General features: G+C 44.4%; 2 protein-coding genes and 1 long non-coding RNA gene across 3 annotated transcripts; 1 reads left to right on the top strand and 2 right to left on the bottom strand.

Moving 5' to 3' along the window:
• Positions 1 to 2094: 2094 nt before the first annotated feature.
• LOC129589658 (uncharacterized protein F54H12.2-like) lies at positions 2095 to 3432 on the top strand. The gene has a single exon (XM_055484533.1). The coding sequence runs from the start codon at positions 2095 to 2097 to the stop codon at positions 3430 to 3432; it is 1338 nt and encodes a 445-aa protein (XP_055340508.1).
• Positions 3433 to 6574: 3142 nt separating this feature from the next.
• On the bottom strand, positions 6575 to 10605 carry LOC129589579 (uncharacterized). The gene is made up of 8 exons (XM_055484418.1): positions 10542 to 10605; positions 9316 to 10487; positions 9106 to 9246; positions 7965 to 9008; positions 7452 to 7885; positions 7187 to 7390; positions 7043 to 7122; positions 6575 to 6981 (listed from the first exon to the last, which is right to left on the bottom strand). Exons 1-8 carry the CDS (start codon positions 10603 to 10605, stop codon positions 6575 to 6577), a joined length of 3546 nt encoding a protein of 1181 aa, XP_055340393.1.
• A 621-nt stretch (positions 10606 to 11226) lies between these two features.
• On the bottom strand, positions 11227 to 12832 carry LOC129581117 (uncharacterized). Its single transcript, XR_008689445.1, has 4 exons — positions 12665 to 12832; positions 12406 to 12571; positions 12268 to 12318; positions 11227 to 12165 (listed from the first exon to the last, which is right to left on the bottom strand). It is a non-coding gene; the product is annotated as an uncharacterized LOC129581117 (long non-coding RNA).
• Positions 12833 to 13238: the final 406 nt, after the last annotated feature.

Below are 13238 nucleotides of genomic sequence, written 5' to 3'. Positions count from 1 at the left end.
CATTCAACCGATGAAAACAAAACGGCCAAAGAAACCAAAAACGCCTTGTCACAGGCCTTTGAAGAACTCGGCGAACCGGAGAAGCTGCAATACGATAAAGGAACCGAAGTTGTTAACACCACCGTCAAGACTTTTCTGAAAGAAAAAAAGATTCATTTCTTCACATCGGAAAACGAAGACATCAAATGTGCCATGGCCGAACGCGTCATTCGCACCATCAAAACACGGATGTTTCGCTTGTTCCGAGCGCGAGTGTCGACGCGGTACATTGATAAACTGCAAGATTTCGTGTACTCGTATAACCATTCAAAACATCGGGCCCATGGATTGCGACCCATTGACGTCACACAACACAATTCATTGGCAGTATTTAACAAGTTGTATCCTACGAATAAGGCCCGGCGACCTCGGTTCAAGGTCGGTGATGCGGTTCGCATCGCTGTGCACAAAACCAAGGTGGAGAAAAGCTATACGTATCGATTTAAGGAGGAGGTGTTCTACGTTAATAAAGTCATTTCCCATACCGTACCGGTATACCGACTACAGGACTACCAAGACCAACCTATCCAAGGAACATTCTATGAACACGAACTTTCCAAAGTGTCGCACCCGGAACACAAAGAACATACCATTGATCGCGTTATTAAACGCCGTGGAGAAAAGATATTAGTACGGTGGTTAGGTTACGGACCTGAACACGATTCCTGGATCAAGGCATCATGTATGAAGGAGCACCGTTCTACGTGACGCTGCCAAGCGACGTCGCCACGGACCCCAACAATACTCCGTCCAATTGGACGACCAAACTGAAGCATCCCATTACCCTGAAAGGGAAATGGGAAATGGCCCTCGTTGAACTACAGTACCTCAACTCCTTTTTCACACTTCCAGTTGAGCAAAAGATTGAGGTGCACATCGTTCGAGAATTCAGATTAAAAAAGGATGAAGCGAATTTTTTGGAGGCCGCGGACCAAGTTGTCCATACCGACGAGATCACTATCCCCCCTGGAAATTACAAAGATGCAGAGTTGTTACTGAAAACCATTAATTCATTGGTACCCAAGGTTGGATCGTACATGGTGGACGATACGGTGCACGCTGACAAGAGCGCTTTGACTGCGGACAGAGCTTTCACCGTTCAACTGCTGACCGCCACCAATCATCGGGTCCGACTAAATATTGGCAACGATCGGGTTTCCGTCGTCTTTCCCCCGTCGTCAATAGTCTTACAAAAAATGCTGGGATTTGAACATAGTGTATTAAAACCGGATGTGCCGATGGAAAGTAACAGCAATGCGTTCATCGGTCCATTTCCTATGGAGACAAAGAACATCAGTATCCAGTACCTATCATTTCTGGCCAAGCCTCCTAATCCCAAATTGACCAGCTTTATTTCGGAGCGACCGGTCAACACTCTGCTGGGTAATCAAAGCCTGTTTGTATACAGCGATGTGGCCGACTACAGCTTGATCGGCGATACCGCAGCGCAGTTTTTACGTTCCGTGCCTATTAGAGGAGAAGTCAATCAGATTGTGGAGGCCAGATTCGACATTCCCCACTATGTCCCTGTATTACGCCAACATTTCGAAACCATAAAGCTGACCATTGCCAACGACCTGGGAGACGACGCCAAGTTTCAAACGGGAAAATCCCTTGTAAAGCTACATTTCCGACCACAACGACTCTACTAAAATGCCTCTCGTTGCGTACGTGCCGGATCCCCGGCGATATGAAAACGTCTTTGTCAGTCAGACGGGTGGCAGCGCATTGATCCGGTACCGAGGAACCCTGCAAAACGGATCCGGCTTCCCGCAGATTTTGAAAAACCTGTTTGCCAAGCTATCAGGATTTGTTCAACCCATATTACGAAAGGCGGCACCGCATGCCAGAGCCGCTCTTGAAGCGGCTACCCCTCACCTGCAAGAAGCGGCGACCGGGGCTATTAAAGAGGTAGCCTCGCGTGCGGGAACAGCCATTGGAAAACGATTCGCTTCCCAAGAAGGTGAAGGTGTCCGGAAAAAACGACGAGTTCGACGTAAAGTTCTACGAGTTAAACGTATTCCTCCTACCAATATCCCCGACTTCTTTTGAAAAATGGCCATGTTGATGATGGAAAATTCGGAGCCGGCCATGCAACTGGAGAACCAGCTCTTTGCATTACCGGCGACTTTAACGGACCGATGGCGCACCGAGCATGAGAAGCTCAACCCCACTACCATCCTAACGGACAACGGATCAGCCGGTGACATCAATTTCTTCATTCCGCCTAGCACGTCCGGACTACTCAGTTTAGCGGACATGATCCTGGAATTAGAAGTGGGTATTAAAGTCCGTAAGAGTACCGGTGAATGGGAACTGATAACAACGGCTGATGGAGTGGCACCAGTTAACAACCTTCTGCACTCCCTGTTTTCCTCATGCCATGTGACGGTAGCCAACCGATTGATCTCGGATGCCGCAACTTTCTACCCGTACCGCGCCTACCTAGAATCACTGTTGTCTCACACACTGGACGCCCAACAAAGCCAACTGACATCTGCCGCTTTTTATTACGATAGCCCAGGTTCCTTCAACAGTGAAACCGCCAATAACGGTGAAAAAAATCGAGCGGCACTATTTAATGCGGGACAATACGTGCAGCTTTCCGGCAAGCTATTTTCGGACCTTTTTGACCAAAGCAAACCGCTGTGCACCGGTGTTCCCGTCAATATTCGCCTAGTGGTAAGTCGACCAGAGTTTGCCCTACGCGTATGGGATACGGACACCACCAAGACCTTCAAACCATTTATCCGTAACGCGCGTTTGTCAGTACGTCGCTACATTCCATCACCGGACTTTCTGACCGCCGTCGCTGGAGAACTGTTGAAAAAGACGGTCAAGTACCATATCGAACGCGTGGTGATGCGCGTGTCGGACATTCCCCAACGAACCCAAAGCACCGTAATCAGCAATTTGCAGATTGGACAAATTCCCAAGGTTGTCTTTATTGGTTTTGTGGACAGCGAAGACTTTCACGGATCGCAAAAGAAAAATCCTTTCAACTTCCAACACTTCAACATTACACAAATCAGCGTCGAAGTGGACGGTCAGAGCTACCCTACGAAACCCTACACTGCCGATTTTGCGCATAATCTATCGTTGGAGTGCTACGACGGGCTGCTGGACACACTGGGACACCGACCCAGTTTGCAAGGCGGCTTACCATTCAATCGGACCCAGTATAATGACGGATACACCATTTTTGGATTCGACTTGACGCCAGGACATACCGGCCGTGGACCACTGACACTGATCAAACAGGGAAACCTGAGTGTCTCGGTGTCTTTTGGCAAACCATTGAAAAATACCATTATGATGGTGTGCATGCTGGTCTATGACAGCATTATCGAAATCAACCAGCATCGACAGCTCATTGCGGACTTTACAACATGAATACACAGGAAATTACCTCAGCACTCCATGGGAAACCTCAGACCACAGCCGTATTTCGTGGGGTGTATGCCAGCGATCAAGTTCCAGCAACACTGGCACCTTTTCCGGGAGCGTGTGTGGTGAATACCGACCCAGCCGACCAAGAAGGCGAACACTGGATTGCGCTGTACCAAGAACAGGCTGGTAAAATGGAAATGTTTGATTCGTACGGGAAAACTTTGGAAAGCTACTCTCCGCATTTTGCGTCACTGGTGGCAGCCAATGAAATAACTCTACAAAATGAACAGTTTCAGTCTGAATTTAGCACTGTCTGTGGGCAGTACTGTTTGTTTTTTATTCTACGACGCTGTGGTGGTGAGTCATACACTAATATTGTGCATTTGTTTACGGATAGCCGAACAAGCAACGACAAAATGGTTTGTCAGTATGTTAATTCTTTTTTCGACATTAATACAACCATGGTGGATGGAGCTCTTCTCCGACAAATGTGTAAGCGTTTAATGAAATAAAAAAATCACTCACCCGTTTCCGTTATTCGTACAAGTAGATGAAAAACAGCAACTTAACAATAATCAGCCGAAATGATATCTCCAACCTTGGTTCGAATTTTATCACCATGTTTAGCCAAAAAACCAACCACATCGAGGTCCAGAGCCTGTTCAACACTTAGCTTATCCAATCCAAACAAGATCCCATGGACCATACGTAATTCCAAAAGGCGCTCCACGGCCCCGTTCCATTCCGCATCGGACGGTACATAGTTGTCTTCATGACAGCGTTGAAACGTCCCGTTGTCCAATTGCTTGACCAGTGGCGCCAAAGCATCAGCAATATTTTCACACAGCGTTGAGAAGGTCAGTCCTTCCTTGATTGGGTCTTGGGTACCCTGTTCCTTTTGGATTTTGGCAATGTCCTTGAACAGCTGCAGGTCCTTCATTAAACCTTTTAACCCATCATAGCATCGTTCACCGAAAGAGATACCGTAACGAGTAGGAATCATATCCCCACCCTTCACTTCAAAGCGCCGAATCGTGGCCACGTTGGTGCCATTGAAACGGCTCCAACCAAAATACATGCTACTGTCCAACAGATACAACGGTGTCAGCCGTCCAGTTTCGGCTGCGCTGGCCCGGGCCGCTTCATCCATGTCGGCTTTTTCGGTCAGCATGAGCGCGGCCAAACGGAGAAAACCGGTTTTAGATAGCGAAACGTTCTTCCCGTAGCTGGCTTTCCAGGAATTGTCCGGTTGCTCCTTCCATTCACCAAAAACGATACGAATCGTACTGATCTTCCCGTCGGTGTTTGGTCCCACGTAAACAAATTTGTCGTTGCCCAAGCGATACACCGGCCTTCCCACTTGCGTGAAAGCAAAGCGCGGATGAGAGTTCACACCATCCGGTAGATTGGCTAGTTTGCCTTTTTCAACATCCGCCTCCTGTCCGCTCGGTTTAGTCTTCTTAACGTCCGTTCGCCCCCCGTCTTTTCGCTTACGCTTGCTAGGGTCCGGCTGAGGTGGCTTTGCGCCAAACAAATCAATGAACTCCATATCTATTCCGGAAACTGGATAGGCAATAGAAAAAAAACTAGATTGACTAGCTGTTTCCTAAAGCTGCTAGGCTTTTATAGTGGGGTTTGTTGGTCGATGGGTTTGGGGACAAAGTTAATCAGTCGCGATTATCCGACGGCGCTTCAGTTATTCGGATTCCATAATTATTCTTGAACCAAGATGACTGTTTTCGGTCATCCATGGACCGTAAGGATAACCGGATACAGTTATCGTTAACCCTCATGGATATTCAGTTTCGGTTATCTATGTACTGTACGGATAACCAGTTTCGGTTATTTACGGTCCAAACGGGGTAATCAGGGCCGATCATCCATGGGCCGCACGGATAATCAGAAACGGTTATCACAATCTTTATGGATTATCAGTTACGGTTATCCGTGGTCCGTACCGATAACCAGTTTCGGTTATCAACTGTCCATACGGATAACCAGTCACGGTTATCCATGAACCATACGGATAACCGTTTCTGGTAATCGACACACCATTCAGATAACTGGTTCCTGCTATCCCGTGGTCCAACGTTCAACCAACTGGTCAGCGAACCTGATCGGCAGCGACCATCAGTTTAGTTGTCGTTTGGTAAACTTTGCGATTAAAAACACTTTTTGAAACATGGCAACACCCTGCATACTGGATGCCGACTGGTTTGTTATCGACGGAACGAAATATATTAAGCAACTGGCTTTCTACTGTCCCGAAAAAGCCGAGCAAAGCCTCTACACCTTCACGCTCCCGCGATTCGCTAGCAAGCATGACCGTGCGCTAAAACAACAAGCTCGTCACTCACATGGATTGGTGTGGTATACAGAAGGCGAGTACCGGCATAACCAAATGACTTGCGCCCTGGAGGACATTTTCCGAAGAATTGGACGGCCGAATGCAATACGGTTCTTTGCAAAAGGTCTAGAGAAGTGCCGGCTGCTGGAGCAGTACCTACCCGAAGTTAGAAACCTAGAGTCATTGGGCTGTCCCCCGTACCATAAACTCACTTCGCTGCCTGTGTCAACCCTCCGTAAAGCCGTTCGATTTGCTTTGTGGTACCACTGCGATGCCCAGAATCACCAATGTCGTTGCCGTTGCGGACTTAAACACTATCCTGGACCTGAGGAGGATTGAAAAAGCGTTACCACTGGCCCAATACATTCCACACAAGTTTTCAGGACTGCTTTTGCGCATTCTAACGCCTTACAAAGCACACTGTCAACTTTATCGAAATGGTAAGATTACCGTAAATGGCGCACGAACTGAAGATGACGCACAAGTTTTGGTCCATCGCTTTGCAAAAATTTTAGTTGGAATTGGTTATCCATGCACTGTTACTAACTATCGAGTGGTTAATATTGTGGGCAATCATGTATTTCCTGAGCGAGTACATATTGAAAAGTTCAGCACGTATTTTCATCTAGAATATACGCCGGAATTATTTAGTGGCCTGGCAATTAAGCTTGATGTTGGATGTGCAGTTTTGTTTCCTTCCGGTAAATGCAATTTTCTTGGATTGAAAACTACTGACCAGCTATGCATAGCCGTAGACCACATTGCGAAGATGATTGAAGAATTTAATAAAGCACCGCATTAACCTAGAATATATCCGTATGGAACAGTATTGTACTCACTATCAAAAATGCGACGTTTATCATACGTCACTTGAAATCTCTTTACCATGTTCACATTTCGGATTGTCATACTAGCTTTGTTACGCTGCAGAACATCAGGATAATCCACAGTAACAATTTTTCGGTTCGACAACATGTCCAACATAGTCTTAAAGTTGATCTGTTCACTCGTTCGCTTGTTTATCGTGAATCCTTTAACTTTCACAACACTGTCTCCATCATTGGTGACGTAGGAATAAGTTTTTGCTCCCAAGCTAACGAACTGTACAATATGCTGGCCCGGTTTCAATTCATTGGTAAGGTCGCCAAGAAACATACCCGTCGGTGGATCCGCAAAACCCGGTCGGCTTACAAAAAATATGGAATCTGTCAAAAGTTAGATTATGGAATTTATTCTATTAGAAATAAAAACTAGTGATTTGCTCACCTGTATCGAAATATAACAAACGACCTTCCACCATTTCCATGAAGTTCAGCAAGTGAAGGCGAGCCCAGCATGTTGTAAACCTACAACCAAGAAGAATAATTGGTTTTAAGTAATATTTCTTGTTTGACAGACCGTTCAGCTTACGCTGCAAGAATCACATTGGTGTTCGGATTCCGATCCACAAAATTGCTTTCGGTAGTGTAGGTGATCTGCACAACGTCATCGTTAAAAAGGTCCCAGGAGTGAACGTGATATTTCCCAGAGAGCAACATGTCATAAAATTTTTCTGGCTCGCTGATGTACATTGTATTCAATTTGTTGTCCTGCATTCCAAGCCGACCCCAAAAGCTATAAAACCAAGAGCTTTTTAAAATGCTGGCAGTGTTTATGCGACACAGTACATTTTTACCTGTTCAAACACAGCTTCGCTAAAGCTCTCAAACCGGGATTAGGATTGATTTTGTTGTACTCCAGATCCACGTTTTCATGATTTTTGAAATCGGTTATGTATTTCTGCTTCTCCCTCTCGCTCTGAATCTCGGTCGGCCAACCGCTAGCCTCGGTCTTGAGTTTAAGGAACCGGTTGATATATTCCTCAAACAACCGGTCTTCGTACTTGTCGAAATGCCACACTTCAAAAATTCTCACAACTGTGTAGCCCTTATCCAAGGCTTTGATGATTTCTGGTGTGCACCACGTGCCGGTGATAGTACGATCGCAGTCCGCGTGCTCGCATCTGCTATTTTGATGCTTTTCCATACATGTTCGGCATAAAGGAAAAGTCAACTTTCCTCCGCATCGATACGGTAACACCGGAAGCTGCAGATCACCAGGGGGTAAAATCTCACACAACACCATTCCGAAATAAGACTGGATATCTTCAAAGTTTTTTGTAATCACAATAGGGTGCCCAACAGGATACCGTCTGTTTTTTGTTAACGAAGGGATACTCGCTGTTGACGTCAAAATAGCAGATTTTTTCATCCTCGGACACTTCATGAAAAAGTTTCACGGCGTTTGTTCTCCCTCCATAGAAAGCATCCCGTGGGTTTAGGCGTTCGGTAAAATGCTGCCGCGTAATATAGGCCTTCATTTCTGGATTTGTTTTGAGTTCTTCGTCGTACTCATGCTCCCAAATAGAGGTGAGCCCGTAACCCTGTGTACGAATGTAATTTTCGCGATCAAGGGTTTCTTGGTAGACATCGGTCATTGGAAGATTGCGAAACGGATGGACAGTTTTAGGCGCTACACATTTCGGGCAGCCATGAAATGTGCATCCGTAGAATTCATAGACCATGTTGATGTCATTTCTGTATCCATCGACAAAGTAGGGTCCGACGCGGTGTTCGGAACCATTGATGGCAGATTGAATTGTACAGTTGCCATCCTCTTCCATCCAAGAAAGCCATTTCTTAGCCTTCACGGATTGATGCCGATTCCTTGCATTAAGTCCATGCGGTAATAGTGCAATTTGTTCTGGTTTCAACATAAACGATCTCCAATACCGGTTACACAATCCCGCGATAGTTAACGAGGAGACAAACGGACATAATCCTTGACTAATCTCTTGAAATAGCTTTCGAAATTGCTGGCAACAGAGTCGTAAAACCGTGACGTCCATCTTGCAGTAGTCCACAAACTCTTTACGAAAATCAAAAAGATTATTTTTTTCAAGCCTCTCTTTTTCATACCAGCGTTGAAATGAATCTTTAGATTTGGCATTCATAGCATTGTAACCGTACTCATCCATTGAGGGAAATGGAACGATGCAATTCCAGTTTTCTTTTCGGTTAAACCGGTGCGGAAAGGTTCCCTTACTGATTTCTGGCAAACCGAATGTCGCTGGCCATTTTGCAAGGCTTTGTGGGTTGTAGTTGATACTATCTCGAAACCGAATGTTCAATTGCGGCACATCCAGTTGCAGAATTTTGCCACCGTTCAAAATGACCTTTGGTACGATTCCGTTCTTTAAAAGCCAACTCATAATGAAGTAGCCATCAAATGACTACAAATAAGCTATTTGTTTTATTGGTACATACCTATTTGATAAAAAAATTACGTACTTTGAAATTGTGTGCGATGATGTAATGGTCGCGATGATCTTCACTGAAAAGGAACGTACATAATTGATTGGTAATATCTCCGTTCAAAGGTTCTTCTTCGCTGGGAAACACCCATTCATTTCCGTTATCATCTTGAACAACCTAAAAGGTATAAGGGAGAGATAAGCGAATCAAAGAAAATGTTTTTTTTTTCTACTTCAGCCAACTTACTGCTAGGTTGGGCACCAAAATTCCGTTTCCTTCCACATATGTTTCGAAATCAAAATACAGAAATTCGGCGTTTGAATTGAGTTCTAGTTCTTCAAGATTAACGTTATGAGGCTTCATGTAGCACCGATGTACTTGAGGCAATTCATGTTTCTGACAGGTTTTGCAGAACACTTCTCCACATTGATGAATATTACCGTTCCTTCGTCCTTTGAGGGAAACTATTCGCAAACATTGTTTACAGAAAAATACAGTGCTGCAGATGCTTTTTCTGGTTGGTTTGTCTCTGGTGCCGGCTTTTTTATGTTGTGCGTAACATTCTTGTCCGAAAAAGTCTCGGTTACACTCTTCACAGTGCACCATGGCAGCCGTGCTAGACGTGCAGGATGACAGAAGGCAAGCTTTGCAGATGCTGGAGCAACGATGGTCTCTTCGATCAGAGTATCCTTTGTTGCAGGAATAGCACCAATATTTTTTTTTAAAGAATGCCGGGAGTGAGTTCAGTAAATCAAAATGGCGGTCATGATGTAACAGAATGATCTTTTTCTCCTGGACCGGTCCGTTGAAAACTATAAGGTTTGCATGGTCGACACTAACAACAATGATTTGGTATTTATGCAGGATCTCTTGAAATTTGTGGACGTGCCGTAAATTGAATTCTTGTTCAACAAATCCAGCTCGATGAACAAGGCATTGCGCTTCTCTTGTCTGCAGTTTTTTCCCACGCATTAACTTGCGGTAAAGGTTGTTGTTTCCATCGGCATGAGCTTTCCCGATAACCAGTGCGCGTGCCAAGCAAATTTGATCCGAATTCTTAATGAGCACGACCGATTTCATCTTTTCTAGTCTCCGTTGCAGGAGGGCGGGCACTTCACGTACACACGTTCCTTTCGGAATATCGGTATATTGCAAGGATATCTCAAAGGACTCATCGATTACAAACTGCTCGTAGGAATTAAGTACACGGGCTACTTCGGCCATCCAGCGCTTTACGGTAAGCTGGGAACGTTGTATCGGTGGCGTCCAAATTGGTCGGTTCAAACAATTAGAGTCGAGTCGCATTCGAACCATTTCGGTTTGACCCACATTGACCAGAAGTGTATCTAGCAAGTTCTCAATGATCTGCGTTATGGCGATAGGGACGTCGGAAAAAGGAATCTTATCCAGCTCGGAAACTTTGACAGAGAAGCACTTAAAGTGTAGTCGATATTTTTTAGAAAATTTCTCACCCGTACACTCCACGTTAAGTAAATCTTCCACTGCATAAGGCACGTCGGTGACTAGGTCGTCCATGATTGAAACTTAAAACAATCAGACTGAGGAAATTAATATTTCGCCTCATTTCTTCGTTAACTCATTTATATATTAACGGGATTTTTTTTTCGATTATCGTGGTAACTGAAAACGGTTACCATCAATAAAAACCAGATATTGTGGATAACCGTGAACGATTACATCGTATATTTTTGGATCTGATTTGGATAATTGAAAATAATTACATAGTATACCCTGCTAGCTGATGTGAATAACTTCTTACAACCCTAGCAAAAAAGATGGATTAATTCGAATATTGTTTAATTCCTACTGTGCTTTTCTGAAACATTCAGATTTTTTCTTCGAATATCGTTGTAATCAAATACGTGTAACAATTTTTCGACCTAGTTGACGATGACAAATTGCTTATATTTTTTTATTTCTTTTTGGCGCCAGTGTCCTTTTGCAGCACTAAACAAATTTATTTTGTTCTCCTGCTAGCAGTGCTTTCTCAAAAGTAAACGAACGAATTTTGTTTTTTTTCTTGATTTTCTTTATCGTCATTCAGAACACATATGTATGGATATTATTGAGAAATCAGCTCAGGCATCTGCATATTTTCCGGAAGAAGAACAGTTAAATGCGCGCGCTGTTCCAAGATAGACTCTACTGCAGCAAGGTTAATATTGACACAACCTTCATAACAACCAAAATGAGAAATTCGCGTCAGCGTAAGGTAAGAGGTCGGCGGTTTCTTTCGCAATTTGGTTTTCGTAGCAAATTTGCGGTACCAAGCAAAGAGCGTTCCACTGAAACGTCGGTACGGCGCTGTTGGTACATCTTTTCCTTTTGTTGCATTCACTGCGGTCGCAACATCCGTGTACCATCCACCAGCAAACAAATACTTCAGCAACACTTGGAGTTCTTCTCGGCTGATTTCCAAGACACTAGGTTTCGTGAAGAAAATTAACATGGCGTGGCTAAACCATCCGTCCCAGTTTGTATTACCGCCGAAATACATGAGCAGTTTCTTGGCCTTTACATCCCACGGTACGCCTCGCAAAACCTCAGGTATCATGTCATGCACGATCAGGGTCTGGTTCGTACGAACCCATGCCAGCGATGCGGGTTGCAGCAGCGACACAGCAATCGCTTCATCGACCCAGTTGTTTTGAGCACGTCCTTGTCCAAGAACCGTAACAGTCGACAAAGCACCAAGATCATAAGAAACCGCGTTGCCACCTAACAAAAAACAGCGCCTGATAATGAGAAGCAGAAAAATTGTTCACATTAAACAAAGGTCCAAGAACTTACTAGTAGCATAATTTTCAGGCATGTAATTTTCAACGAACTGCTGCACCAATGCTGTGTTCAGACGTGAAACAACGATACAATTAATTATTTACATAAAATTGATTATTTTTAATTATTTATTCAGTAATAATTTAGGATTTATCACTGGCCCAAGATCGCAACAATTAGAAATATTTTTATGGGTTTATTGTTCTACTTCACCGTTTTGTGCTATAGCAGCCGCACTCTCGCCAGGGTGTCCATTATGAAGGCTTTGCATACAGACATCTTCGATAACTTGATCTTCTGCGAATGGGTGTTGCGAATAGTTTTGTAAGAAAACAATTGCAAACCAATAATTCGTTTAAAGAAGGTATGTTTTTGCGTTGTTTCTGAAGGCTTGCTCACCTGCAGAAATGTTCTGGTTTCGTAAACCTTCTTCTGAGGACCCTTTCGAAACTACATCGAGAAATTATTATATACAGTAGCGCAGTTTTGAAAACCAATAAAAAAAGAATAGGAATTACTATTGGCTAATCAACTCACGTTGTGTAAGCACACGGTTTAATTCATTGAGGTCCGAGGTTCCAGCGATTTGCGGCCAGTCCACCTCAGCTGCACGCTCATCCAACCAGCTGCTCTCTTCATTCTCCCTTTCAACATGTTGGCTAGCAGCATTGTTAGGTTGCGAGTCACCTATCGCTGCATCTAACTGCGAGATCAGATCATCCAATAAATCGTCCATGGGTATACAAAACCATTAAAAAAAATGTAAAGGTCACGAAATACATTGCAGTAGGCTGACCTTTTATATTATCCGGGAGACGGGACTTCCGATCAGGGATAATCCTACCTAATCATACTACGCTTGGCAACAGTTATCGTGGATCACCGACATCAATTATCCTTGTTGAATTGTAATCAAAACCAATTATCCGCATTGCACCCATCTGCATATAAAAGCAAGCAAGGGCATCGATCCGGTTCGCTGATTTTTATTCTCCCTGAAAATTATTGAAAAATGTTGCTTAAGGTGTTCATCAGTTTTTGGGTTTGCTAGCGGTCTTTGGGTTAGCTAGTCTTCGGGTTTGCTGGCGTATGGATAGCCCGCCTCAACGGGGCTGTTAACAATCACAGCCCTCCGACCCAGCAGTGAATTGTACAGCAGCGATGTTTGTAGACACCGCAATCTACCACCGCCTTGACATTTCGATTTTCCGACACTGTGTCACCAGTCGCTCCCCCTATTTTTGCTCCTGCACGCGTCCATTTTTATTCTCCCAGTGATAGGAGGGTCGGTGTAACTGCGATAATTACGGTATGTGTTGTACGCTCTGTCTTCCGTACGCTAACTGGACAGTATGCATCCTAAAGTACTG

This window comes from Paramacrobiotus metropolitanus, unplaced genomic scaffold, assembly GCF_019649055.1.
Source record: "Paramacrobiotus metropolitanus isolate TYO unplaced genomic scaffold, Prichtersi_v1.0 Parri_scaffold0000001, whole genome shotgun sequence".
In the NCBI taxonomy this organism is placed as follows: domain Eukaryota; kingdom Metazoa; phylum Tardigrada; class Eutardigrada; order Parachela; family Macrobiotidae; genus Paramacrobiotus; species Paramacrobiotus metropolitanus.
This window is presented reverse-complemented; position numbering and strand designations above follow the sequence as displayed.